The sequence below is a fragment of the Mus caroli genome, unplaced genomic scaffold (genome assembly GCF_978045245.1).
Source record: "Mus caroli unplaced genomic scaffold, Mus_caroli_1 scaffold_4, whole genome shotgun sequence".
Lineage (NCBI taxonomy): Eukaryota > Metazoa > Chordata > Mammalia > Rodentia > Muridae > Mus > Mus caroli.
Window position 1 is genome coordinate 140277972 of NW_028227259.1, and position 24222 is coordinate 140302193.

At 50.4% G+C, this 24222-nt stretch overlaps 1 protein-coding gene across 1 annotated transcript; it reads left to right on the forward strand.

The window, feature by feature from the left end:
• The first annotated feature begins 4594 nt into the window (after positions 1-4594).
• Positions 4595-11880, forward strand: Upk3b (uroplakin 3B). The gene is made up of 6 exons (XM_085837296.1): positions 4595-4856; positions 5007-5156; positions 6188-6413; positions 8220-8299; positions 9486-9615; positions 10531-11880. Exons 1-6 carry the CDS (start codon positions 4775-4777, stop codon positions 10688-10690), a joined length of 828 nt encoding a protein of 275 aa, XP_085693422.1. The 5' UTR covers positions 4595-4774; the 3' UTR covers positions 10691-11880.
• The last annotated feature ends 12342 nt before the right edge of the window (positions 11881-24222 follow it).

The following is a 24222-nucleotide window of genomic DNA, read 5'->3' on the forward strand; positions in this document are numbered from 1 at the left end:
GAGATTCAGGGAGAGGATGCCACAGATGCCACACAGATGCCACACGTGATGAGGGAGTGTCAGAAGAACCCCTTAAAACCAGACAGGGGCCAGAGAGAGGCTCGGGGCTCAGAGCAGCGCTGCCCTTCCAGAGGACGGCCCGAGTTTGGTTCCCAGCACTCAAGCCCAGCGGCTCAGAACTGACTGCAGCTCCAGCCCACGACACCAGTGCCCTCCCCACGCATGTGCACACGTACACTCATAGAAAACATTTGTGGGTTGTTTTTTTTTTTTAATTTTGAGACAAGGTTTCTTTATGTAGTCCTGGCTGTCCTGGAACTCTGTAAACCAGGCTGGCTTTGAACTCACAAGAATCCACCTGCCACCAACCAGCAGGTTTTGGTTTTTTGGACAGGGTCTGGGCACATGGCTTGGTAATTAAGTGTACAATCTGTTCTTGCAACATGGTCCCGTTCCTAGCACCCGGGTTAGATGATTCAGCTGCCTGTAACGCCAGCTCCAGGACATCTGGCACCTCTGACCCTCCAGGGCAACGGCATGCACCCATGTACACACAACACTGCACAGAGACTGCATGGCATAATGGTTAAAAAACAAAAACAAAAAACAGCAACAACAACAAAAAAAACCAACTAATTCTCATGAAGCTTTTCCCCATCTGAAAAGCAGTAGACATAAGAACATGTCCGAAGTGAGGCAGATGACTGTCGAGTACCCGAAACAGTGCCATGCCATTGGTTGGCAAGGTAACTCAAAACTAAGAAACGTGCCAGGCACTGGGGACAGAGCACTTAGCCATCCAGAGGACAAAGTGGGAAAGCCACCAGTTTGTAGGACATAGAAGGAGTGAGATAGCTCAAAAGCAATCATAAACCAAATAAACCCAACACAGCAAAAATAACTGCTCAAGTCCTGGGTGGGTAATTTGGGCATTTACCCATTGCTCCTGGGTATGTAAAACATTGCCACATTGGGATCAGTTCCTCAAAAACTCACATGACTGGTGAGTTTTATTCCCAGGGATGAACAGAGAGTTGTTTTACGAGAATATGTCTGCACAAAAGTTGTATGCAAATATGTGTAGCAATTGTACCTAATAGTCACAAAGTAGAAACAGCCCATTAAAAAAAAAAAAAAAAAAAAAAAAAAAAAAAAAAAAAAAAAAACACGTGATAGTACATTCATCCTAAAAAGTGAGCCACTCGTGTCTCAACTCTGCAAAGATGCCAGATGAAGAAGCGAGGCCATTTGCCCATCAGAGGTCCAGGAGGCAGAGGGTCCTGGGTCCCAGTCCCAAGCAGGAGGCAGCCTGGGTGTCCTGATTAGGTTTTTGGTTGCTGTGTTTATCTTGTTTTGTCAACCTGACAAAAGCTAGATACTTTTGACAAGAGGGAACCTCAAATTGAGGAAACAGCCACCAGATTGACCTGTGGGCAAGTGTGGCTTGAGACCTAGCCCACTGTGGGCAGTGCAGCCCCTGGTGGGTGGTCTGGGGCTCTATAAGAAAGCAGGATGCAGCCATCAGGTGCAAAGTGGCTTCTATTTCAGTAACTGCCTCTCTTATGTCCTCTTATGTCCTCTCAATGATGGAGTGTGACCTGAGATGTAAGCAGAAATAACCTTTTCCTCCAGGAGCTGCCTTTGGTCTTGGTGTTTTCTCATAGCAATAAAAACCCTAATTAAGGGCTGGTGAGATGGCTCAGTGGGTAAGAGCACCCGACTGCTCTTCCAAAGGTCCGAAGTTCAAATCCCAGCAACCACATGGTGGCTCACAACCACCCGTAATGAGATCTGATGCCCTCTTCTGGTGTGTCTGAAGACAGCTACAGTGTACTTACATATAATAAATAAATAAATAAATCTTTAAAAAACAAACAAACAAACAAAAAACCCTAATTAAGATACTGAGCAATTGGGGCATGGTTGGCACAGGCCTTTAATCCCAGCAATTCTTGAGGCAGAGGCAGGCAGATCTCTGTGAGTTGGAAGCCAGCCTGGTCTACCAAGTAAGTTCTTGGATATGTGCTCTTGCCACCAAGCCTGATGACCCTAGTTCAATTTCCAGGACCTACATTGTGAAAAGAGAGAAAGTAAGGACTGCAAGCTGACCTCTCACCCCGACGCATACACCAAGGCACAGACCCTTCCTCCCATGCACACAAAGACATGGAATGGACAATAACTGAGAGTAATCCAAGCACAAGTCAGGCCTGGGTATGCAGGTCCACGAGCTGAGCTCTGTGTTCTCTAAGGCTGTGGCAGGAGGGATGCAAGTTCAAGGTCGTGCTTGGGTAACAGAGTGAGTTTACAGCCCAGCCTGGCCAGTCCAAAGAAAACCCTGCTTTAAAATTTAAAGTGGAAGGAGAGGGGTGGGACTGTCACCCCCTAATATGCCAGAGAAATCTGGGTCCAATTCAAGGTGGACATTTTTGTCTTAAGGTTTGTGGCTGTTCTTTGAGTGTGAGGATTTAGCCCAATGGTAGAGTGCTTGCCCAGCAAATGCAAAGCTCTAAATTCCCCAACACTAAAAAATAAAAATAGGAAAAATAGAGGACTGGGATTAGAGCTATAAGGAATGTTTGCCTGGTGTGCTCTAAGTCCTGTGTTCAGTTTTTAGTTCCTCAGCCCAACAGTAAAACCCACTGCTGTAAGCTGTCCGTTATAGTCAAAGTACAGAGAGACAGAAGGTAGATCTGGAGTCAGTGGAGGAGTGGGGAGGACCAAGGATCAACTGTTTAAGGCAGTCTTCCCCTTTGGGATAATGAAAGGGATTTGGCATTAGCACTAATGGCCATACACCTTTATAAATATCTTTTCTTTCTTTTTAATTGAATTAATTTATTTTTGTAGTTAGGGGACTACACCCAGGGTCATATGAATGCCAGACAATTGTTCTCTCATTGAGGGGCTATCCCTGGTGTGAATCTTATGAAAATACTGAAAACCACCAACCTAGGGCTGTAGAGAATTTGCCTGGAATACCCTAATGAACAGCTCAGGGGTGACTCAGCTGTAGTGTTTGCCTAGAATCCCCCACTGAGGGACTGGGGGCGTGGCTCAGTGGTAGAGCCCCTGCCTAGAATCCCCCAGGGAGGGGTTGGAGGCGTGTGTGTGTGTGTGTGTGTGTGTGTGTGTGTGAGTTTGAATGAGAATCCCCCCATAGGCTCACATGTCTGAATACTTGGTCCTTATTTGGTAGAACTCTTTGGGAAGGGTTAGGAGGTGTGGCCTTGTTGGAGAAAGTGTGTCACTAGGGGTGGACTTCGGAATTTTAAAAGCCATTTCCAGTGTTTTCTCTCTATCTCCTACTTGAGGATCAGTATGTGAGCTTTTGCGTATTTCTACTGCCACGCCATTGCTCCCATCATGGACTCTAACCCTCCAAACAGCAAGCCCAACTAAATGCTTCCTTTTATAAGTCACCTTGGGCATGGTGTTTTGTCATAGCAATGGAAAAGTGACTACATCAGCATGGATGCAAGGCACTGTGTACCAACCAAGTCTTCAAAAACAAACAAAAAAGGCACATTCATGCTGCTGTAGTAGTGCACACATGAATCCCAGAATTTGGGAAAAGGTGGCAAGAAGATCATGAGTTCAAGGCCAGCCTGGACTACACAGCAAGAATTCCTAGCTGGTCAGAGATTCTTAGCAAGATCTGTTTGAAAAGCATGCACACACACAGGGTCACTGATCTGTGGGTTTTATAGCGGTGTGTGTGTGTGTGTGTGTATTTTTGGTTGCCAGGTTGCTTGCAGAAGCTGGCAGTGCCTATCTGTGATCACAGGGGCATCAAGAGTTCAAAGACTGCCAGGCAGAGAGAGACACACACCTTTAATCCCAACATTTGGGAGGCAGAGGCAGAGGCAGAGGCAGAGGCAGAGGCAGAGGCAGAGGCAGAGGCAGAGGCAGAGGCAGAGGCAGAGGCAGAGGCAGAGGCAGAGGCAGAGGCAGAGGCAGAGGCAGAGGCAGAGGCAGAGGCAGAGGCAGAGGCAGAGGCAGAGGCAGAGGCAGGTGGACCTTTGAGTTCAAGGCCAGCCTGGTCTACAGAGTGAGTTCCAGGACAGCCAGGGCTACACAGAGAAACCCTGTCTCGAAAAAACAAAACAAAACAAACAAACACAAAAAAGACTCGTAGGGTTTGTATAAACAAAATGTTTGTCAGTCACCAAAGGCTGTTCCATCCTTTCGGAGGGCTAGTGCTTCCACGGGAGAAGGAACGGACATTCAGAGCTGGGGAAGGTGTATCTCCTTGGGCACAGGCTACATGGAGGGCAGGCAGTGTCTGGGAGCTGCTTTGGGGCTGGACCAGGTCAGGGCCAGCCTACCACACTGGCTCTCCCCTCTCCTCACTTCCTGGATAAGGATGGATGGCCAGGGGGTGGCTCCTGGTACCCAGAGTTCAGGAATCCTAGGCATGTGGTTCTGGGCCCAGACAGAGGAGGGGAGTCTCCCTCCCAGGGCCAGGGAGTAAGGTGGTACCACAATTTAGACATCAGCTTTGGGATGGAGGTGACTGGGGGTCATGTGAAGGCCAACCCTAAATGGCTCCTCTCCCTTAGTTAGTTCTGGAGTGGAGCCCCTGTACAGGAGCCCACTGAGCCCCTCCCTGGGGTGGGCTGGGAGCAGGGAGGGGTGAGCTCATAGGTTCAGGTCTTTCCTGTTCTCCTGGCAGTCCAAGTGACCAGCAACAGTAGGCCAGAGGTGTTGGAGGTGGGGTGAGACAGGACCAGCCCCTAAGCTTGGTCAGGCCTGATCAAGTGCTGTGGCAGTCATGGTGCGATCACGGTGGCAGCCTCACCCTCCGTTCCTGCTTCTCCTGGTGCTCGTGTGGCTCCCCCAAAGCCTGAGTCTAGGTGAGTGGAGCTCTTGCAATGGATGCCCTTAGCCAAACCTAGGGTTCTGGGAACCCATTACACCTCCTGGACTGAGAGAATCGGGGAGGGGGAGCCCCACAGAACAGCCGTGCTTATCTCGAGTCTCACCTTTGTCCCCCATGGCTATAGACCTGATTGCCTACACACCGCAGATAACAGCCTGGGACCTCGAAGGGAAGGTCACAGCCACTACATTCTCTCTGGAGCAGCCTCGGTGCGTCTTTGATGAGCATGTCTCAACTAAGGACACCATCTGGCTAGTGGTGGCTTTCAGCAATGGTGCGTGCTGAGGACTTGGGGTCTTGGGGTGAGGGCATGGGCTGAGAAGAGATACCCGAGGTTCTGGGTGGATGGTTATTGACCTTGTTTCTGGGCGTGAGGGTCAGGACTGTAGATTAGCCAGGGATGTGTTGAGCACAAGGTGGGCAAAGCCTGGCATTTTTTTTTTTTTTGAGACAGGGTCTGCTGTAGCTCAGGTGACCTTAAACTTCTGAGTTTACTGCCTCCATCTTCCAATCACTGGGATGGTGGGCATGCACAACCATGCCAGTCCATGTGGTACCAGGGATAGAGGCCAGGGTTTATGCATTGCTAGGCAAGTACAACCTTCCTAATGCTGACACCCCTTCAACGCAGTTCCTCATGGTGTGGTGACCCCCACCCCAACAAAAAAAAGTATTTCATTGCTATTTTTCTTTTTTTTTTTTAAAGATTTATTTATTTATTATATGTAAGTACACTGTAGCTGTCTTCAGACACTCCAGAAGAGGGCATCAGATTTCGTTATGGATGGTTGTGAGCCACCATGTGGTTGCTGGGATTTGAACTCGGGACCTTAGGAAGAGCAGTTGGCGCTCTTAACCACTGAGCCATCTCACGAGCCCTCATTGCTATTTCATAAGTGTAATTTTGCTACCACTACGAATTGTAATGTAAATATCTCATGTGCGATCCTGAGTTGTTGGAGCCCCATGAGACCCATTATGTCACCTGGGGAAGTCGGGTCACGCCCTCTGCAGATCGCTTCCTGGGATAGAACCAGTCTGCTGCTGTCTATTCCTTTAAAATAATTGTTTTGCACTTGCTTATTTATTGTATGTAGCAGTCCAGACGTGATCGTGGGCAATTCAGAGGACAGCTTGAGGGAGTCAGGTCTTTCCTTCTAACCTGTGGGTCCTGGGGATCCAACGTAGGTTGGCGGATTTGGCCAAAGCGCCTTTAACCACCGAGCCATCATACCATCCATCTTATTAATAGACCTAACACGGCCACAGCCTGCTCTTGCCTCTATCTGTCCCTTTTTCCTCCAGCCTCCAGGGACTTTCAGAACCCACAGACTGCTGCGAAGATCCCCACCTTCCCACAGCTGCTGACTAACGGCCACTATATGACATTACCCCTGTCCCTGGATCAGCTGCCGTGTGAGGACCTGACCGGTGGCAGTGGAGGTGTCCCCGTGCTTCGGGTGGGCAATGATTTTGGCTGTTACCAGCGACCCTATTGCAACGCCCCCCTCCCCAGCCAGGGCCCTTACAGGTAGGTTGTCAGGAGCCCCTGCCCTGGGATTGGGTGTCTTTAGGGAGGGAGGTGGGACTTCTTGGACTAAGATTCAGACTCTGCCCCCTTCTTCTGATTGAGGGCCAGCTATAGCTCCACCCCTTTGTTAGCCATAGTTTCCTTTCTTTGCCTAGTGAAGTTTCAAAAAGACCGGTGAGCTCTGTGCAGTGGTATCGTAGCCCGTGAGGTTTATCCAAGGCGATTAATGAATCGCTGATTGAAAACTTATTATTATTGCTGATTGAAAACTTTCCCCCGGGCTGGAGAAATGGCTTAGCGGTTAAGAGCACTGACTGCTCTTCTGAAGGTCCTGAGTTCAAATCCCAGCAACCACATGGTGGCTCACAACCATCCATAACGAGATCTGATGCCCTCTTCTGGGGTGTCTGAAGACAGCTACAATGTACTTACATATAATAAATAAATAAATCTTAAAAAAAAAAAAAAGAAAACTTTCCCCCAAAAGATCTTTCAATATGCTGAGCGTAGTGACATACTCATGTGATCTCAGCACTCTGGAGACAGAGGAAGGAGGTTCATGAGTTCAAGGCCAGGTGCAGGTACATAATGAATTTGAGATAAGTTACTATTTAAGACCTTAAAACAAAAGATCGCAGCTGGCTGGGGATGTAGCTCATTTGGTTGGCGTTTAGTCTCCGTGTATGAAGCCCTCCGTTCCATCCCAGCACTCAAGAGGTGAAACGGCAGGAAACGCAGGAGTATGTTATTCACAGCCACAATTTGAATTCAAGGCTAGCCTGGGCTACATGAGACAGTTATTTCAAAAAACCAAAAGATATCCCCCCCCAAACAAAGACAAAAACAAAACAAATAACAAACAAACAACAACAAAACCCAGATGTGTTCTAAGAGGGGAATGTGGATTTCTGCGTGAAACCAGTTACTGGTCTCAAGAGCATCTGACAGAATTCCCAACCCATAGTGCAGATGAAGAAACAAGGCCTGCTGTGCTAGGATTCAAACAAGGTTCTCTTCAGTGTCCATCACCAGATGAAGAGCCCAGGTGCCCTTAGAGAGACTCCGTAGTGGGGAGCCTAGACTGCGGGGTGATGTCTCCCTCTGATTCCTTTATCCAGGCTGGCAATAATGTCTTACTCACAGCCATTCTGCCCTGCCCCCTTTCCCATCAGCCACTAGTGCTGGCTTCCCTCCATCTGTCTGTTGGGCCCACTCTGTTCTCTTCCTAGAGCTCCCACCCCTGAGAGAGAATAGCATAGTGCCAAGTCTTCCCTCCCTGCTCTCCAGACCCTAGAGGCTCCCAACAGGCCCTGACCACACCCTTAACTCCACCCACATGCCTTTGCCAGGGCTCCTAATTTGAAACCTACCCTCTTCTCAGAATGGTTGGCCCCACAAACTCCATAGACCTAAACTTCTATTTTGTTGTACTGGTATTGAGCTCAAGAGTTTGAGCCACGCCCCCAGCCCCTCCCTGGGGGATTCTAGGCAGGTGCTCTACCACTGAGCCACGCCCCCAGCCCCTCCCTGGGGGATTCTAAGCAGGGGCTCTACCACTGAGCCACGCCCCCAGCCCCTCCCTGGGGGATTCTAGGCAGGGGCTCTACCACTGAGCTGTATCCTCAACACTTTTTTTTTTTACCTTTTATTTTGAGACAAGGTCTCCCAAAGTTGCCAGGCAGCCACTGAACTTGTGGTTCTCTTCCCACAGCCTACAGAGTACCTAGGATATCAGGCCTGTGCTGCCATGTTCACTTAAGACATCCTAGTCTTACTCTTGACCCCATTGCTTTCCTGTCTCTTCAGTGTGAAGTTCCTTGTAATGGATGCCGGTGGCCCACCCAAGGCTGAGACGAAGTGGTCCAACCCCATTTATCTCCACCAAGGTAGAGCTGGGGTGAGGGATCTAAGACTGACGAAACTCACACCTGAAACTCTTGCTGAAGAATGGGACTTGGGTCAGCTACATCACAATGGAACCAAATCTTTTTCCCTTAGTACTAAGCGTTGAAGCTTATGCAACCAGGGAAGTACTGTACTATACCAATCCATGGCCCTACCCCCTCCCTGGGGGATTCTAGGCAGGGGCTCTACCACTGAGCCATGCCCCCAGCCCCTCCCTGGGGGATTCTAGGCAGGGGCTCTACCACTGAGCCACGCCCCCAGTCCCTCCCTGGGGGATTCTAGGCAGGGGCTCTACCACTGAGCCACGCACCCAGCCCCTCACTGGAGGATTCTAGGCAGGTGCTCTACAACTGAGCCATGCCCCCAGCCCCTCACTGGGAGATTCTAGGCAGGGGCTCTACACAGAAGTACAATCCCAGGCCTCTTTTTTTTTTTTTTTTTTTTTCCCGAGACAGGGTTTCTCTGTATAGCCCTGGCTGTCCTGGAACTCACTTTGTAGACCAGGCTGGCCTCGAACTCAGAAATCTGCCTGCCTCTGCCTCCCGAGTGCTGGGATTAAAGGTGTGTGCCACCATGCCCGGCTCCCAGGCCTCTTTTTTACTTTACTTATTGAGATAGGGTCTAAACTGACCAAGCTAACTTTGAATCTCTGTAGCCCAGGATGGCCTGTAACTTGGGATTCCCTGCCTCATCCTCTCAAGTAACAGATTATAGGTGTTCCCGACAAGTTCCATCTTGACAGCTATCCACTCTTGCTTGGGTGCCCAGCCCCATTCTGCCTCAGGTTCTCTCTACTGTGTGCATGGAGAAGGGCCCAAGCATCCTTCTCCACCTAAAGGCCATGTTGGGGGTGGCACTTCCTTCAGAATCGGGCTACCAAGGCAATTGGGTAAGGTGATAGGTGACTGTCATCTGAAGGTCTTCAATTCCAGGCGGTAGGGAGTGATGAGGTGAATCCTGAGATCTGCCTGTGGTAGGGAACTGGAGGGAATGTTCTAGAAGGTGAGTCCAGTGTAGAAGAACCAGCAATGGCTGATTCAGGCTGGGGGGAAATGGCCAAGATAGATTGGCTCAGCAGGCTCTCTGGGGCCATGGGGCAGCCAAGCCTTGAGCGCTGAGCTTGAGTGGGGAAGGTCAGCAGCCTCTGAATGGTTCTTGTGTGTGCAGGAAAGAATCCCAACTCCATTGACACATGGCCTGGCCGGCGGAGCGGCTGTATGATCGTCATAACCTCCATCCTCTCTGCCCTGGCCGGCCTCTTGCTCCTGGCTTTCCTGGCAGCTTCCACTACACGTTTGTAAGTGATGGCAACACCCCTCAGGCGCCTCTCCCCTGCCCAGATCCCTAGATCCCGAAAGCCTCTCGTGACTCCCTTCCACTGTGTGTCTGTCACCTGGGTGGCAGGCGGATGCTATGGCAGTTCCTCTGGAGTCAGCGACAGGGTTCTTCCCCTGGGCTTTGTCTTTTCTCCATGAGCCGCTGGAGTGTCTTGGTAACTGCCATGAGGGTAGGTTATCCGGGTATACCTGGACGAGGTGCCTCTCTAGCTGGTTCCAAAACAGAGGGAAGGGGGGCTGGGGAGACAGTTTAGTGAGCGAAGTGCTCCCTGTACAGACAAGGACCCAAATTTGAACCTCTAGCCCTCATGTAAAATCCAGATGTGGTCGAGTGTGTCTGTAACCTAACTCATGGGGAGTGGCAGGAGGATCCCTAGAGTCTGTGGCCAGCCAGTCGTTAAAGGTTATAGTCAAAGACCCTGGCTCAAAAAGGTAAGATGATGTTGGCAGGATGGCCCAGTGGGTAAAGCCTCTTGCCACCAAGCCTGATGACTTGAGTTTGATCTGTGGGACCCACATGGCAGAAGGAGAGAACTGTCTCATGCCAATTTTCCTATGTCCTCCATGTGCACCCCGTGGCATGTGCATCCCGCTTTCCGCCCCCCCAACAAAATTTTTTCCTTAGAGGTAAGGTATAGTGATAGAGGAAGACACCCAACCCAACCCAACCTCCACACAGGCACATGCATGTATGTGTGTGTGTGTGTGTGCACCCCCATATACCTAGGCACTACATATTTCATGTAACAAATAAAAAAGAGGACAGATGAGGGGACAGGCTGACGGGTAAGGATTCTGGGGAAGGGACACAGCTAGAATGTGATGGCCTCTGGTTAGGGATGTAATGTGCCCCCCCTTTCTTCTCTCGCCTGCAGCTCCAGCCTGTGGTGGCCCGAGGAAGCTCCTGAGCAGCTTCGGATTGGCTCCTTCATGGGAAAACGTTACATGACTCACCACATCCCCCCCAGCGAGGCTGCCACACTGCCAGTGGGCTGCGAGCCTGGCCTGGACCCCCTTCCCAGTCTCAGCCCATAGCCTGGTCTCTGAAGCTTGGGCCTGGGGTGAGGGGCAGAGAGCAGATGTGCAGGTCCTGTGGGGTAGGGGTGGGGGTCTTGCATCTGCACAGCCGCTGCTATCTGCCTGGCTGTTTTATTTCTGCTTCTGCCTCTCACTAGGCTCTGTCTGTAAGTATGCTTGCAGGTGGTCAAGGTCAGCTTGGCCAACTTAACCTCCTTCATGTAAGGCTAGAGGAGGTGGCCAGTACATCTTCACTTTAGCCAGACTTCAGAGAACACGGCAGGACGGTTGACACAAGCTACCATCCCCACATTTGGGAGGCTGAAGTAGGAGGGTCATGTACTTCAGGCTAGTCTGGGATATCTAGCAGGAGCAGGTCTCAAACGAAACAAACCAAACCAAAACAAAAACACACAACCCGGAAGGCGGCCTTGTTGGGCAGTCAGTAGGTTGGGCTGGGCCCATCATGAGTTATATGAGGTTCAGGCCACCTTCTGTCTGACCCGACAACCAGGGGTGGGGTGCAGTTACACAAATACCACTTTCATCCCCCTCGCTCTTTCTGAGGATGGGTCTCACCAAGTGTACTGGTTAGAGAGTGTAAATTGCTATTAATGACAGTCGGCTACCTAGCCCAGCCCCTGTGCACACAGAGAGATGGTTCTGCACACTTCTCGGCTCGCTCAGCATCATCTTCTGCACCAAATACAGCGTTAGACACGGCCTCGGGCAAAGCTGATTGTAACGTTGGAGGACACTACCTTGCTTTGAATCTCAGACTGACACCTGTCCAGATGTGGAATCTATTACTGCTGGGGAGATGTCATGCCCTCAAACTATCCTCGGAGTCACTCTCCCAATTACCATAGTGGGCTCTTTGAGACCCACTGTACATTCGATCAAAGGAAAAGCTCTCCAGGACAAAGCCAGTGGTTCCTGCCATCACCATGCGGGGGCGCCCGCGAGATGTAGCCCCGTGGCAGCAGGGCCTTGCGCATGCACTCCAGTTTACTGCTCCATCTGCATTCCTGTCCTCTCAGGGGTCAGGGAAGAATGTATTTCCGGCTCATCCAGGTCGAGCCTGCGGAGGTACCAAATTTTCTTTAACGGCGACCCTTGTCTGCCCTCACTGTTCAGCCACCCTACCCCATGTCCCACGGGGCTTGTCTGATCAAGCTCTTTGGAAGTTAATAAATGTTACTATGGCAGGAGTGTTGCTCAGGCTGGCTCTGCGACAGGAGCATGTGGTGGTGCCCTGGCGCTGCCTCTTACGGGTCCTTTGATTGCCGCCAATTTGTGCTTTGGAATAACAGAGAAACGTGCTCACTTTTCAGAATCAAGCGGCCACAGCCACTCTCCCTCCTGGCACAGGCCTCAGTGGCAGATCTTTATCAAGTTAGTGAACCTCTGCCTCCTAGTCCTAGTCCCCATCTTGCCGAACCCCCAGCATGCAGGTGACCCCTAGAGGTGTAGATAGAAGCTGCACCCAGCCAAATGCTCCAGTGGCCAGAGAAACGTGCATGGAGCAACTTTTGAAACTGGACCAGATGAGAACTGAGGGCCCTGTGGACCAGGAGAGGGCTAACCTCCCTTGGCGTTGGGAAAGAGATACCCGGTCCCCCACACCCACACAACTTGTCCCAGCACCCGTCCTTGTTTCCTTGACCACTGGTATTTGCTGAGTTAAAAGATGAATGAAGGGCCTGTGAGATGCCATCAAGTCGACTGACATGGATTCATGAATTGTTCTCACGTGGGAGGAGAGAATCAGTTCTGGCAAGTTGCCCTCTGACCCTGACCTCTACAAAAATAAGGCACGTGTGCTTCCCCCCACCACTCCCCACCCCTGCGTCCTCTGCACCCCCTCACCTGCAAATGCATGATAATTAACAGGTCTTTATTTTTTCAGGTGTATTTTAAATTTTATTTTAAAGTGTATGATTTAAGATTTATTTTAAAGAGCTCAAGGTTCAGCTAGACTTGGAAAGGATCCCCAGACTTTGTGATCCTGGTGCTCCATGGCTTGCTGTAGGTACTTTTACGGTCTGTGGTGATTCCCGCCGCCGCCACACGGGGGCGAGAGTATGCCTTTGCAATCTCTACAAAGTAGTGAATGGAAAGAAAATGGAAAACAGCAGGCTTGGCCCGCACGGGCGGAGTGGGGTGGAGGGAATGGGGTCAGGGTTAGGGTGGGAGTGGGAGAGGCAGTGGGGATGTCAGTTGGGGCTCCGAGGCTGGAGAATTGCTGTGATTTTTTTAAATTACTGTGATTTTGAGGCCAATACTCTGGAGATGGATGGAGAAACTGGAGGACCGGGAGTTAAAGACCGTTCTCATATTTACAGTCTAAGGCTCTGCCTCAAAAACACAAAATTAAACACATACACACAGGAATGAGAATGGAGATCTTCATGCACCTAACACCAGGGAGTGTTCCATCAGATTCCCAGAAAAATGAGTTCTGGGGGTGGGGGTGGGTGGGGGTGGGTGGGGGTGGGTGGGTGGGTGGTGGTGGTGGTGGTGTGTGTGTGTGCTGAGACAAGATCTTGATATGTTAGCTCACTAGGTCTTGAACTCTGCATGTTCCCTTCTCAACTTCTAGAGTGGCAGATATGCAGGGCATGTGCCTGGGGACATCTCCCCACCCCAATAGAAAATAACACAGCCTTCTTTTTTTTTTTTTAAAGATTTATTTATTTATTATATGTAAGTACACTGTAGCTGTCTTCAGACACTCCAGAAGAGGGCGCCAGATCTCGTTACGGATGGTTGTGAGCCACCATGTGGTTGCTGGGATTTGAACTCTGGACCTTCGGAAGAGCAGTCGGGTGCTCTTACCCACTGAGCCATCTCACCAGCCCCCACAGCCTTCTTTAAAACAATTTTTTTTTTTTTTTTTTGGTTTTTCGAGACAGGGTTTCTCTGTGTAGCCCTGGCTGTCCTGGCACTCACTTTGTAGACCAGGCTGGCCTCGAACTCAGAAATCCGCCTGCCTCTGCCTCCCGAGTGCTGGGATTAAAGGCGTGCGCCACCACGCCCGGCTGTAAAACAATTTTTTTTAAGCTTTATTTGTTTTATGTATATGAGTGTTTTGCCTGCATGTCCGTGTGTGCACTGAATTTGTGCCTAGTGCTCGCAGAGGTCAGAAGAGGGAGTTGACCCACTGGAACTGGATTTATGGGCAGTTGGGAGCCACTGTGTTGGTCCGGGGAGTTGAACCAGCACCCTCTGCAAGAGCAGTCAGTGCTCCTGATGGCTGAGCCATCTCCCCAGTCCAGAGACTTGTGTCAGTCGTTGTTCAAGTTTCATGAAGGTGTTACCAACAACGGAGGGGGAATTTACATCCCTAGCCCCTAACATCAACACAGAGACCAGCCGATGACTAGGGAGAAGGCTACTAGGTGCTTGCTGCCAAAGCCTGCCAAACTGAGTTTGGTCACCAGGACCTACATGGTAGGAGGAGAGAGCCTCTGATTTCCACTCACTGGTGCACCTGCACACATCACACACACACACACACACACACACACACACACACACACACGCACACGCACATGCACGCGCCACCCCACCCCACTCCACCCTACCCCCGCCATTGCCCTAGACTCTCAAGACTCAAGTCTCAAGATGGCAGACGGAAAGCTAACCATGTGCTATCTTGCTGTGGCTTCTCCCTTCTCCCTAGGAAGAGAGAAGGAGCAAGCAAACAGAGAGCCTTAAACTCCACAAAACTAGCCGGGTGGTGGTGGGACACGCCTTTAATCCCAGCACTTGGGAGGCAGAGACAGGTGGATTTCTGAGTTCGAGGCCAGCCTGGTCTACAGAGTGAGTTCCAGGACAGCCAGGGCTACACAAAGAAACCCTATCTCGAAAAAAAAACAAAAACAAAAAATCGACAAAACTTTCCAAAGTACAGCATGGTACATTGGCACAGCGTGCTACTTGCAAAATGGCTGGCCGGGAAATGTGGATGGGGTGGCTCAGACTGTAAAGCCATTTGCCACCATAGCTAGGAAGCCTTGAGTTTGATCCTTGGAACCTGGGTAAAGCTGAAAGGAGAGAACAAGTGCACATGGTTGGCGTCCAATCTCCACACACACATAGGCCACTCGGTACCCTTCTCTCCTGCAGAATAATAGTGATTTGAAAAGCGGGGATGCTGGAGCTCAGCAGTTAGAGTATCTTCTATGAGGGCCCAAGCTTGCTTCCCAGCACCCACATCAGCACCACCTGGAATGCAGCTCCGGGGGAGCCAGGCTGTTTATGGTATCTTTGGGCAACCACAAATACATGTGCACATATGCACACACACACACACACACACACACACACACACACACACAATTTTTTTAATATTTAAAAATATTAAAAAAAAAACAAAAGAAAACTGATCCCAGTGTTATTGCACACATCTTTGAGCCCAGGAGACAGAGGCAGAGGCAGAGGCAGAGGCAGAGGCAGAGGCAGAGGCAGAGGCAGAGGCAGAGGCAGAGGCAGAGGCAGAGGCAGAGGCAGAGGCAGAGAGGCAGAGGCAGAGGCAGAGGCAGAGGCAGAGGCAGAGGCAGAGGCAGAGGCAGAGGCAGAGGCAGAGGCAGAGGCAGAGGCAGAGGCAGAGGCAGAGGCAGAGGCAGAGGCAGATCTCTGTGAGCTTGAGACCATCCTTGTCTACATAGCAAGTTTCAGGGCAGCCTAAGCAACCTAGTGAGACCCTGTGTACAGGCTGGTTTTGTGTGTCAAGTTGACACAAGAAAGAGTCATCAGAGAGGAAGGAGCCTCAGTTGAGGAAAAAAACTTCCATGAGATCCAGCTGTAAGGCATGGGAGGGCCCAGCCCATTGTGGGTGGGGCCATCCCTGGGCTGGTGTTTATATAAGAAGGCAGGCTGAGCAAGCCATGAGGAGGGAGCAGTAAGCAGCACCCCTCCTTCCACGGCCTCTGCATCAGCTCCTGCCTCCAGGTTCCTGCCCTGCTTGAGTTCCTGTCCTGACTTCCTTTGGTGATGAACAGCAGTGTGGAAGTGGAAGCTGAATAAACCCTTTCCTCCCCAGCTCGCTTTTTGGAGATGGTGTTTCATTGCAGCAATCGAAGCTCTGACTAAAACACCCTGTCTAAAAAATTGAAAATAAAATAAAAATTTAAGAAGCTGCCTTGCTACCACAGCCCAGCTCACAGACGCTCACTGTCAGGACTCTGCCACCACAGTGGGATTACATGGAGGAATGAACTAAATACCAAAGGACAGCCTTACGTGCCAGATGTGCCTGACGAGAAGCTGGAGAATATGGCTGTCCACAGTACTAGCAGCTCCTGTCAGCCATGAGAATGTTGTTTTAATGGCACTGGTGGCACATGGGTGTTGGCAAATTCCTAATGTTTCATGAAATTAGATCCCTCCCTCAGGTCATCTGGAGGCCATCATCAGAAGCCACCCATTGACGATCTCCTGCCCTAGGCTATGCTGGTTGAGGTGTCACAGAGGTGTCAGAGGTCCTGCCCAGAACAGTTAGCTGATGCTGTGCTGGGCCCCATCAAACCCTGATGGGATGTTTTGCCCCAGAGTTCCACACAACAGGAGCACCAGACAGCTTGGGATGAGTCTCTAGCACCAACCAGGTTGTAAAGAGGTTTTTTACTTTGTTTCTTTGGACATAGCAGGACAATGTCTTACTATGTAGCCCTGGCTGGCCTGGAACTCACTATGTAGACCAGGCTGGCCTTGAACTCAGAGATCCCTGAATGTCCTTGCCTCTTTTTTTTTTTTTTTTTTTTAAAGATTTTATTTATTTATTATATGTAAGTACACTGTAGCTGTCTTCAGACACTCCAGAAGAGGGCGCCAGATCTCGTTGCGGATGGTTGTGAGCCACCATGTGGTTGCTGGGATTTGAACTCTGGACCTTCGGAAGAGCAGTCGGGTGCTCTTACCCACTGAGCCATCTCACCGGCCCGTCCTTGCCTCTTGAATGTTGGGATTAATGCTGTGGATCATTTACTTTTGTTCTCTTCTTGAAACAGGGTCCTGTGATTTTCCTGCCTCCATCTCCCAAGTGTTAGGATTAACTACCACACCCCGTGGGAGGAATTTTATGTACTTACTATTCCTCTATTGTGCTGCTGGGGTCTCTACTCAGGCCCCCATATATGCTAGGCAAATGCTCTACCACTGAGCCACATCCCCAGCCCTTTACTGGGGAGAATTCTAGGCAGAGGCTCTAACCACTGAATGACACCCACAGTCTCTCACTGGGGGGTTCTAGGCAGGTGCTTTACCGCTGAGCTATGTCCCAAGAGCCAAGAATGTTTTATCAAACGATCCCGGAGGACTCTATATAAGGAAATGCCATGACACCATTGACCCATAGCTTCATAGCTCATCAGTCAAAAACAAGTTCTTTGTGAAAAAGGAAAAACATCCAGGATTAGGGGTTGGGGGGAGGTGACTGCACCGTGATTCATCACTCAGCAGAGCATAGGTGTTGGAACACAGGGTGGGAACAGACCTCAGGCAATTCCCTCCCTCTCATCTGCCTGTAAAGGCCCTGGGCTGAGTCTGGGGACACAAATTCAGTCCCCAGAACCCACACGGGGAACAGAGAACCAACTCCTAGAAGTAGTCCTCTGAACTTCATACACATTGCTAGGGCATGTGCATGCCACCCTTCCTCCAGCACACACATGATAAATTAGTGCAATAAACTTGGCTTAGGGTCTGGAGAGAGAGAGCTCAGTGGATAAGAAAACCGGTCCCTCCAAAGGACCCTGATTTGACTCCTAGCACTTACATGGTGGCTCATATCCACCTCTGACTCTAGTTCCAGGGGATCTGATGCCTTCTTCTGACCTCTCTGGGTACCAGGCACACACGTGGTACACATACATACATTCAGGTAAAACACCCATTCTCATATAATAAGATAAAATTTAAAACTAATTTTGAGCCGGGTGTGGTGGCGCACACCTTTAATCCCAGCACTCGGGAGGCAGAGGCAGGCGGATTTCTGAGTTCGAGGCCAGCCTGGTCTACAGAGTGAGTTCCAGGACAGCCAGAGCTATACAGAGAAACCCTGTCTAGAAAAAACAAAACAAAACAAACAAAAACAAAAAAAAAACCCTATTTTTAAAGACACGTCTATATTTTTACTATATTCTGGCATCAGGGAGGTTAAAGAGAAAGATTTCTTCAAATTTTAGGTCAGCCTGGGCTTTAGAATAAAACCCTGTTTTAACAAAGAAAGGAAGGAAGGAAGGAGGGAGGAGGAAGGGAGGAACAGAGAGAGAGAGAGATGAATATGTGCTGTGGAGGGTTTACGGTTTAGAGGTCAGAGGTCAGACAAGGATAGTTAGAAAAGCCAGAGCTACTGAACCCCACCCCTGACCCTGCACCCCCTTCCATCTCTCCTTGCTTGTCCCAGCCTAGATGTCCCTGAGTCCTGTGGAGAGAGTCTGGGAGCAAGACAGGAACACCCACCCACCTCTCTGTCCTCATTTGCTATGTTAGCCCCACCCAGGAAGCTCTGCCCATCGCTCCTGGCCTCAGTTTCCCCTCTGAGAGGTGATCATTCAACCCAGAGGATGTCCAGCGCCCTTTGGTGTCTCATACTGCACACTTGGCCTCCCGAAACGTCACTCCTCCTGAGTGACACAGGCCAGAGGACCCAGGAGAAAGAAAAGAATGTGTTGCCCTGACAACCATTCTTCTGCCTGGCTTCCCTCCAACGAGGGGACAAGAAGCTTGCCCCATTAATCATGCTGGCCTCTCCCTTTCCCTCTACAGTCCTCTCTCCCGAGGCAATGAAAACAACCCAAATTCCTCAACGTGAAACACGTGAAACACGTGTTTCATGAGCCACTGGGCTTAGCTTGGCCCTCTCCACCCCTGTGTCTCTGCCTGTGTCTCCATTCCTAAGCCGTGGGGCCAGGGCAGTGGAGGAGCCCTTGGGAGTAGCGGGGAGGGGACTGGTTCTCCAGACGTCTCTGACACCTTTCTCTGAGGGGCCCTCCACTAGACATGGCTGGAACTAGCTTAGAAAGTCCAGTGCTAGGAAGAGGCACCAGGACAGGGACAACATGAGTGGCGGTGGCAACCTAAGGGAGCCATAAGACCTAGCTGTGGGTGGGGCACAGAGAGGCTTCCCAGATAGGCACCACAGGAGCTGGGGGTTTTAGGGAGGGTTGAAGGAGGAGAGGTGGGGGTTGGGTGTCATTGCTGATTCTGTGAGGCACTCAACCAGCTAGGTAGAGGGACATGAAAACACAGGTCAAGAAAGTAAGGTCTGGAGAGATAGGTCAACTGTTAAGAGCACACTCTGCTCTCACGGAGGATCTGAGTTCGATTCCCCAAACCCACATGTGGTAGCTTACAACTGTAACTCCAGCTCTATGATAATCTGACGCCTCTGGCCTCCAAGGGTCCTGCCTGTAGGTGCACATAGACACCCACGGAGACACATACACAGAGTAAAAAGTAAACAAGTCTTGAAAAAAAAAAACAGTAAAATAGGTAGAAGAGAAAACCTGGGACGAGGCATGGACTGGTGGTCTAAAGCTACCCCAAGTATCTGAGCAATGTAAAATCTTCCATGTGTGGTGGGGCTGCTTAGGTTAAAGAAGTTTAATATAAAAAGCAAAAAGGCTGGGGCTGGAGAGATGGCTCAGCAGTCAAGAGCACTGACTGCTCTCCTGAAGGTCCTGAGTTCAAATCTCAGCAACCACATGGTGCTCACAACCATCTGTAATGAGATCTGATGCCCTCTTCTGGAGTGTCTGAAGACCGCTACAGTGTACTTAAATATAATAATAAATAAATCTTAAAAAAAGCAGGGAGGCAAGCTGGGCTTGAAGGCTCAATGTTTGTAATCTCAGCACTTGGGAGGCTGAGGCTAGTGTCTGAGGCTAGCCTGGGCTACAGAGGAAGCTGAATGTTGTCATGTTGTTGTTTGTTTTAGTCTATCGCCTTTTTAGGTACAGGCATGGCTCAATAGAGAGTAGCTGCCTAGAATCTGCAAGTGAAGTGCTAGGATGTGCTCAGAAGCCCCAGTGAGGGGTTGGGGGCGTGGCTCAGTGGCAGAGCCCCTGCCTAGAATCTCCCAGTGAGGGGCTGGGGGCTTGGCTTAGTAGTAGAGCCCCTGCCTATTCTGCTTAAGACCCTAGTTTTGCAAGAAAAAAAAAAGCATTTGATAAGAAGCAGGAAGACAGAAGCTGAAAAGGTGGGTTGCACTATTCCTTGGGAATCAGTATTTCCCAGGGTACACACCTGGTACACACCGACTGGCTGCTCCTTGAGTGCTTCTGGGTGACTGGTCAGACTTAGGCTCCACCCTCTGTCCTCTGGCAACACCTCAGTTTCAAGTCACTCAAGTTTCAGTACAGAGGGCCCCATGACTTCAGAGAAACTTTGAATCACAGAACCTGTTTGTTAACGGTTTGAAAATGAAATGTTCCCCACTCGGTCCAGTGACTTTATTTGAGGTGTGGAATTTGTAGGAGGTGGGACTTCACCAGGGGAAGCAGCTCCCTGGGGCATTCTTTGAAGGGTATAACCTGGCCCTTCTTCCAGCCCTCTGTAGCTCAATAGCCCAGGCCAATTTTGAACTAGAGTCAATTCTTCTGCCTCAGATTCCTGTGATTATAGGTATAGGTATGAGATGACAAAGCAGGGCCCCGTTTTAGTGTTCTTGGTGGTGTTTTTGGTTTTTCAAGACAGGGTTTCTCTGTGTAGCCCTGGCTGTCCTGGAACTCACTCTGTAGACCAGGCTGGCCTCGAACTCAGAGATCTGCCTGCCTCTGCCTCTCAAGGGCTGGGATTAAAGCATGTGCCGTCACCACCTTATTTTTTAAAAAAGATTATTATTTTTTTATTTTTTGAATGCTTTGCCTGCATGTATCTGTGTGTCACATCATACCTGATGCCTGCAGTCAGCAGAGAGCATTGGCTCCCCTGGAATTACAGACGGTTGTAAACCATCACCTGGGTGCTGGGAATTGAACCTGGAGCCTCTTTAAAAGCAACAAGCGCTCTTACCTGGTGAGCATCTCTAGGCCCTCTTTGCATTTTGGAGGTAAAAATCTCAGGCTAAATTGGAATTTCCTGTGTAGTCCAAGATGATAGCCTCAACCTGAGAGAGATGAGATTTCAGGTCTGCACCATCATGCCTGGTTTTTTGTTTGTTTGTTTTGTTGTTGTTTTAAAGCTTTTGATTATATTTGGCATGCTGGAGATAGAACCCAAAGTCACTCTCCCATACCCATCATTTGGAGATTCTAGGCAGGGGCTCTACCACTGAGCCACGCCCCCAGCTCCTCACTGGGGGATTCTAGGCAGGTGCTCTACCACTGAGCCACGCCCCCAGCCCCTCCCTGGGGGATTCTAGGCAGGGGCTCTACCACTGAGCCACGCCCCCAGCCCCTCCCTGGGGGATTCTAGGCAGGGGCTCTACCACTGAGCCACGCCCCCAGCCCCTCCCTGGGGGATTCTAGGCAGATGCTCTACCACTGAGCCACGCCCCCAGCCCCTCCCTGGGGGATTCTAGGCAGGGGCTCTACCACTGAGCCACGCCCCCAGCCCCTCACTGGGGGATTCTAGGCAGGGGCTCTACCACTGAGCCACGCCCCCAGCCCCTCCCTGGGGGATTCTAGGCAGGGGCTCTGCCACTGAGCCACGCCCCCAGCCCCTCCCTGGGGGATTCTAGGTAGATGTTTCACTGTTGAGCCTAAAGAGAAAGTACTTTCTAGTTTGTGGTGGTGGATGCAGGAAGCTCTCCTGGGACTTCTGAGGTGGCGAGCTGCTCGTCATAAGAGACACACAGCACAACTGGTAGGGTTTGAACTATCTTGAAGTAGAAAGACTCAAGACCTGGGTGAGATCAAGGAACTCTGGAGCGTTTCCCACTTGACAAGGGCTTGGAGTAAGGGCACCAAGTACTTGGTTATTTTTTCTCTCTGGGCCCAGACAAAGCCCTTGGCTCTCTCTCTTTGGAGGGGGGGAGGCAAGCCCGGGCAACCCTTGGAGGCACACAGTTCGCTGTGGACCTCTTGAGACTGTGGGCGTGACGGTTGCCATGCAGCTGCATCTTTGTTTGGTGATCCAGAGTTGGGCGAGTCTTTGGGAGTATAACGATTAAACTCCTATGAGGAGGTAGCAAGTGGGGAGCCCCACCTACCTTATGAGTCACCCCCGAAGGTACACAATAAGAAAGGTCAAAAGGGATAGGCTATTCTCTGGGGCTTGGTATGGCCACTACTTGGCCTCTTTGAGGATCCAGGACCTACTCTCCTCACGCTGGCTCTCACTGGTGCTTGGTGCTTCTGGGACCCAGAAGGGAAGGTGCCGTGTTATTCCAGTCACCCATCTGATGCTGTAAAATAAAAACGGCAGTCCCAGGCCTGAGCCAAACAGCAAGCAGATAAGTTTCCACATTATCAGTTATTGGACAAATCCATTGACCAGGTCTTAGATCCAGCACTGGGGAGAAACCGGAGGGAGCTAAACAGGCCTGGCCTTTCCCTCTGTTTAATGGAGAAAGAGTCAGCTACTATGTTGTAGACTAAACCTGAAATGTCCCCCATAGGCTCATGCTTTGAGCACTTGGTCCCAGCCGGTGACACTGTTTTGGGATATGGTGGAGGTGGAGTCTAGCTGCCTCTAGCTCTAGGTCGCTAGAGGCAGGGCTTCGAAGGTTATCTGTCCTGAGCCCTTTCTGCTTCCTGGCTCATGATGATGTGAACAGCCTTCCTACGCCTGCCTTCCCACTGCTAGGAACTGAGGTGTTCCCACTGTGCCTGGTGCGGGGAGAGAACAGACTCTAGAGTGTCTCCCTCTTGCCTCCATATATGCAACATGGGATGTGTGCATGTGAACAGTGTGTGCGAGCCTGTACACACGCATAGACACACACAGACACACATACACAGACACACATACAGAGAGACATACACACACACACAAAGACACAGACACATAAACAGACACACACACAGAGACACATACACACAGAGACACAGACATATATTCACACACAGGCACACACACACACATAGACATGGACACATACACGGACACACACACAGACATAGACACATACACAAACACACACAGACATACATAGACACACAGGTGCACACACACAGGCACACACAGACACACATACAGAGACATACACAGACACAGACATAGACATATATACAAACACACACACAGACATACACAGATACACAGACCCACATATAGAGACATAGACACATATACACACAGACACACACACACAGACACACACACACACACACACACACTAGCAATGAGTAAAAGAAATTTAAAGGCCAGATACAGCAGTGTACATTTGTAATCCCAGCACTTCTAGGCTGAAAGGGGTGGGTGGGGGGCGCGGTTTGGAGAAACATCCAGAAGTTCGTGGTTCAGTTAGCCTGGAGTGTGACACAGCATGAGAACCGAAACAAGAAAGACCCCGGTTAACAAGGTGGGAGCATACCAGAAGAGGGCATCAGATCTCATTACAGATGGTTGTGAGCCACCAAGTGGTTGCTGGGAATTGAACTCAGGACCTCTGGAAGAGCAGTCAGTGCTCTTAACCACTGAGCCATCTCTCCAGCTCTGTTTTGATTTTTTTTTTTTTTTTTTTTTGGTTTTGGTCCCCACACCTCAGACAGGGTTTCTCTGTGCAGCCCTGGCTGTCCTGGAACTCACTCTGTAGACCAGGCTGGCCTCGAACTCAGAGACCCGCCTGCCTCTGCCTCCCGAGGGCTGGGATTAAGTTTTATGACTGCTTTCAACTTCTGAGACAGAGAGAGGGAGAGGTAGAGAAAGAGGGAGACAGAGAGATTGTGTATGTGTATAAATGTGTGTGTGTGTATGAATGTATATACCACAGACATGTACATACATATATTTGCAATGCTGGGGAAGCCACTCAGAGCCATGCCAGGAAAGAATTCTATTATTGAGCTACATACATCTAAGCCTATCTCTGTCTGCCTGTCTATTTATACTTCTTCTGCTTATCATCTACCTATTAGCCATTAAACCGCCAATCTATCACTTTGATTTGATTTGCTGGCTGTGGCAGAGTTCTCCTCTAACCCCAGCAATCAGGAGAGAGCACCAAGAATTCAGAGTCATCCTTGGCTATATCCTGAGTTTGAGGGCTTTGGCTTTCAGCCTGGGTGATGTTGGAGGGACACCTACCTTCTGTGTACCTGTCTAGAAGGTGAAGGGACTCCCTCCCTCACAAGTGGACCGTGAGGTGCTCTAGTGGCCAGGACTCAGGGCAGGCAGGACAGGATCTTTATGGGGTAGCCCACACCCAGAGTAGCCTGCTTCATACCTGGCCCCTCCCAGCCCAGGCTCTCGTGGAGTCGGGTGCAGGTGTTCTGGCTTGTCTCCCTCCATCTGTCTGTTCTTTTTAGACCCATCCCTAGTGATGCTGAGTCCCCCAGAGCCTCAGCCTCTGAACCTGTCCAACCAGTTTTAGGGGAGGAGGGAGGACCCCAAAGTAGCAGCCTCCGGGTAGCAGCCTCAGGCAGCCCAGCCCAGGCAGA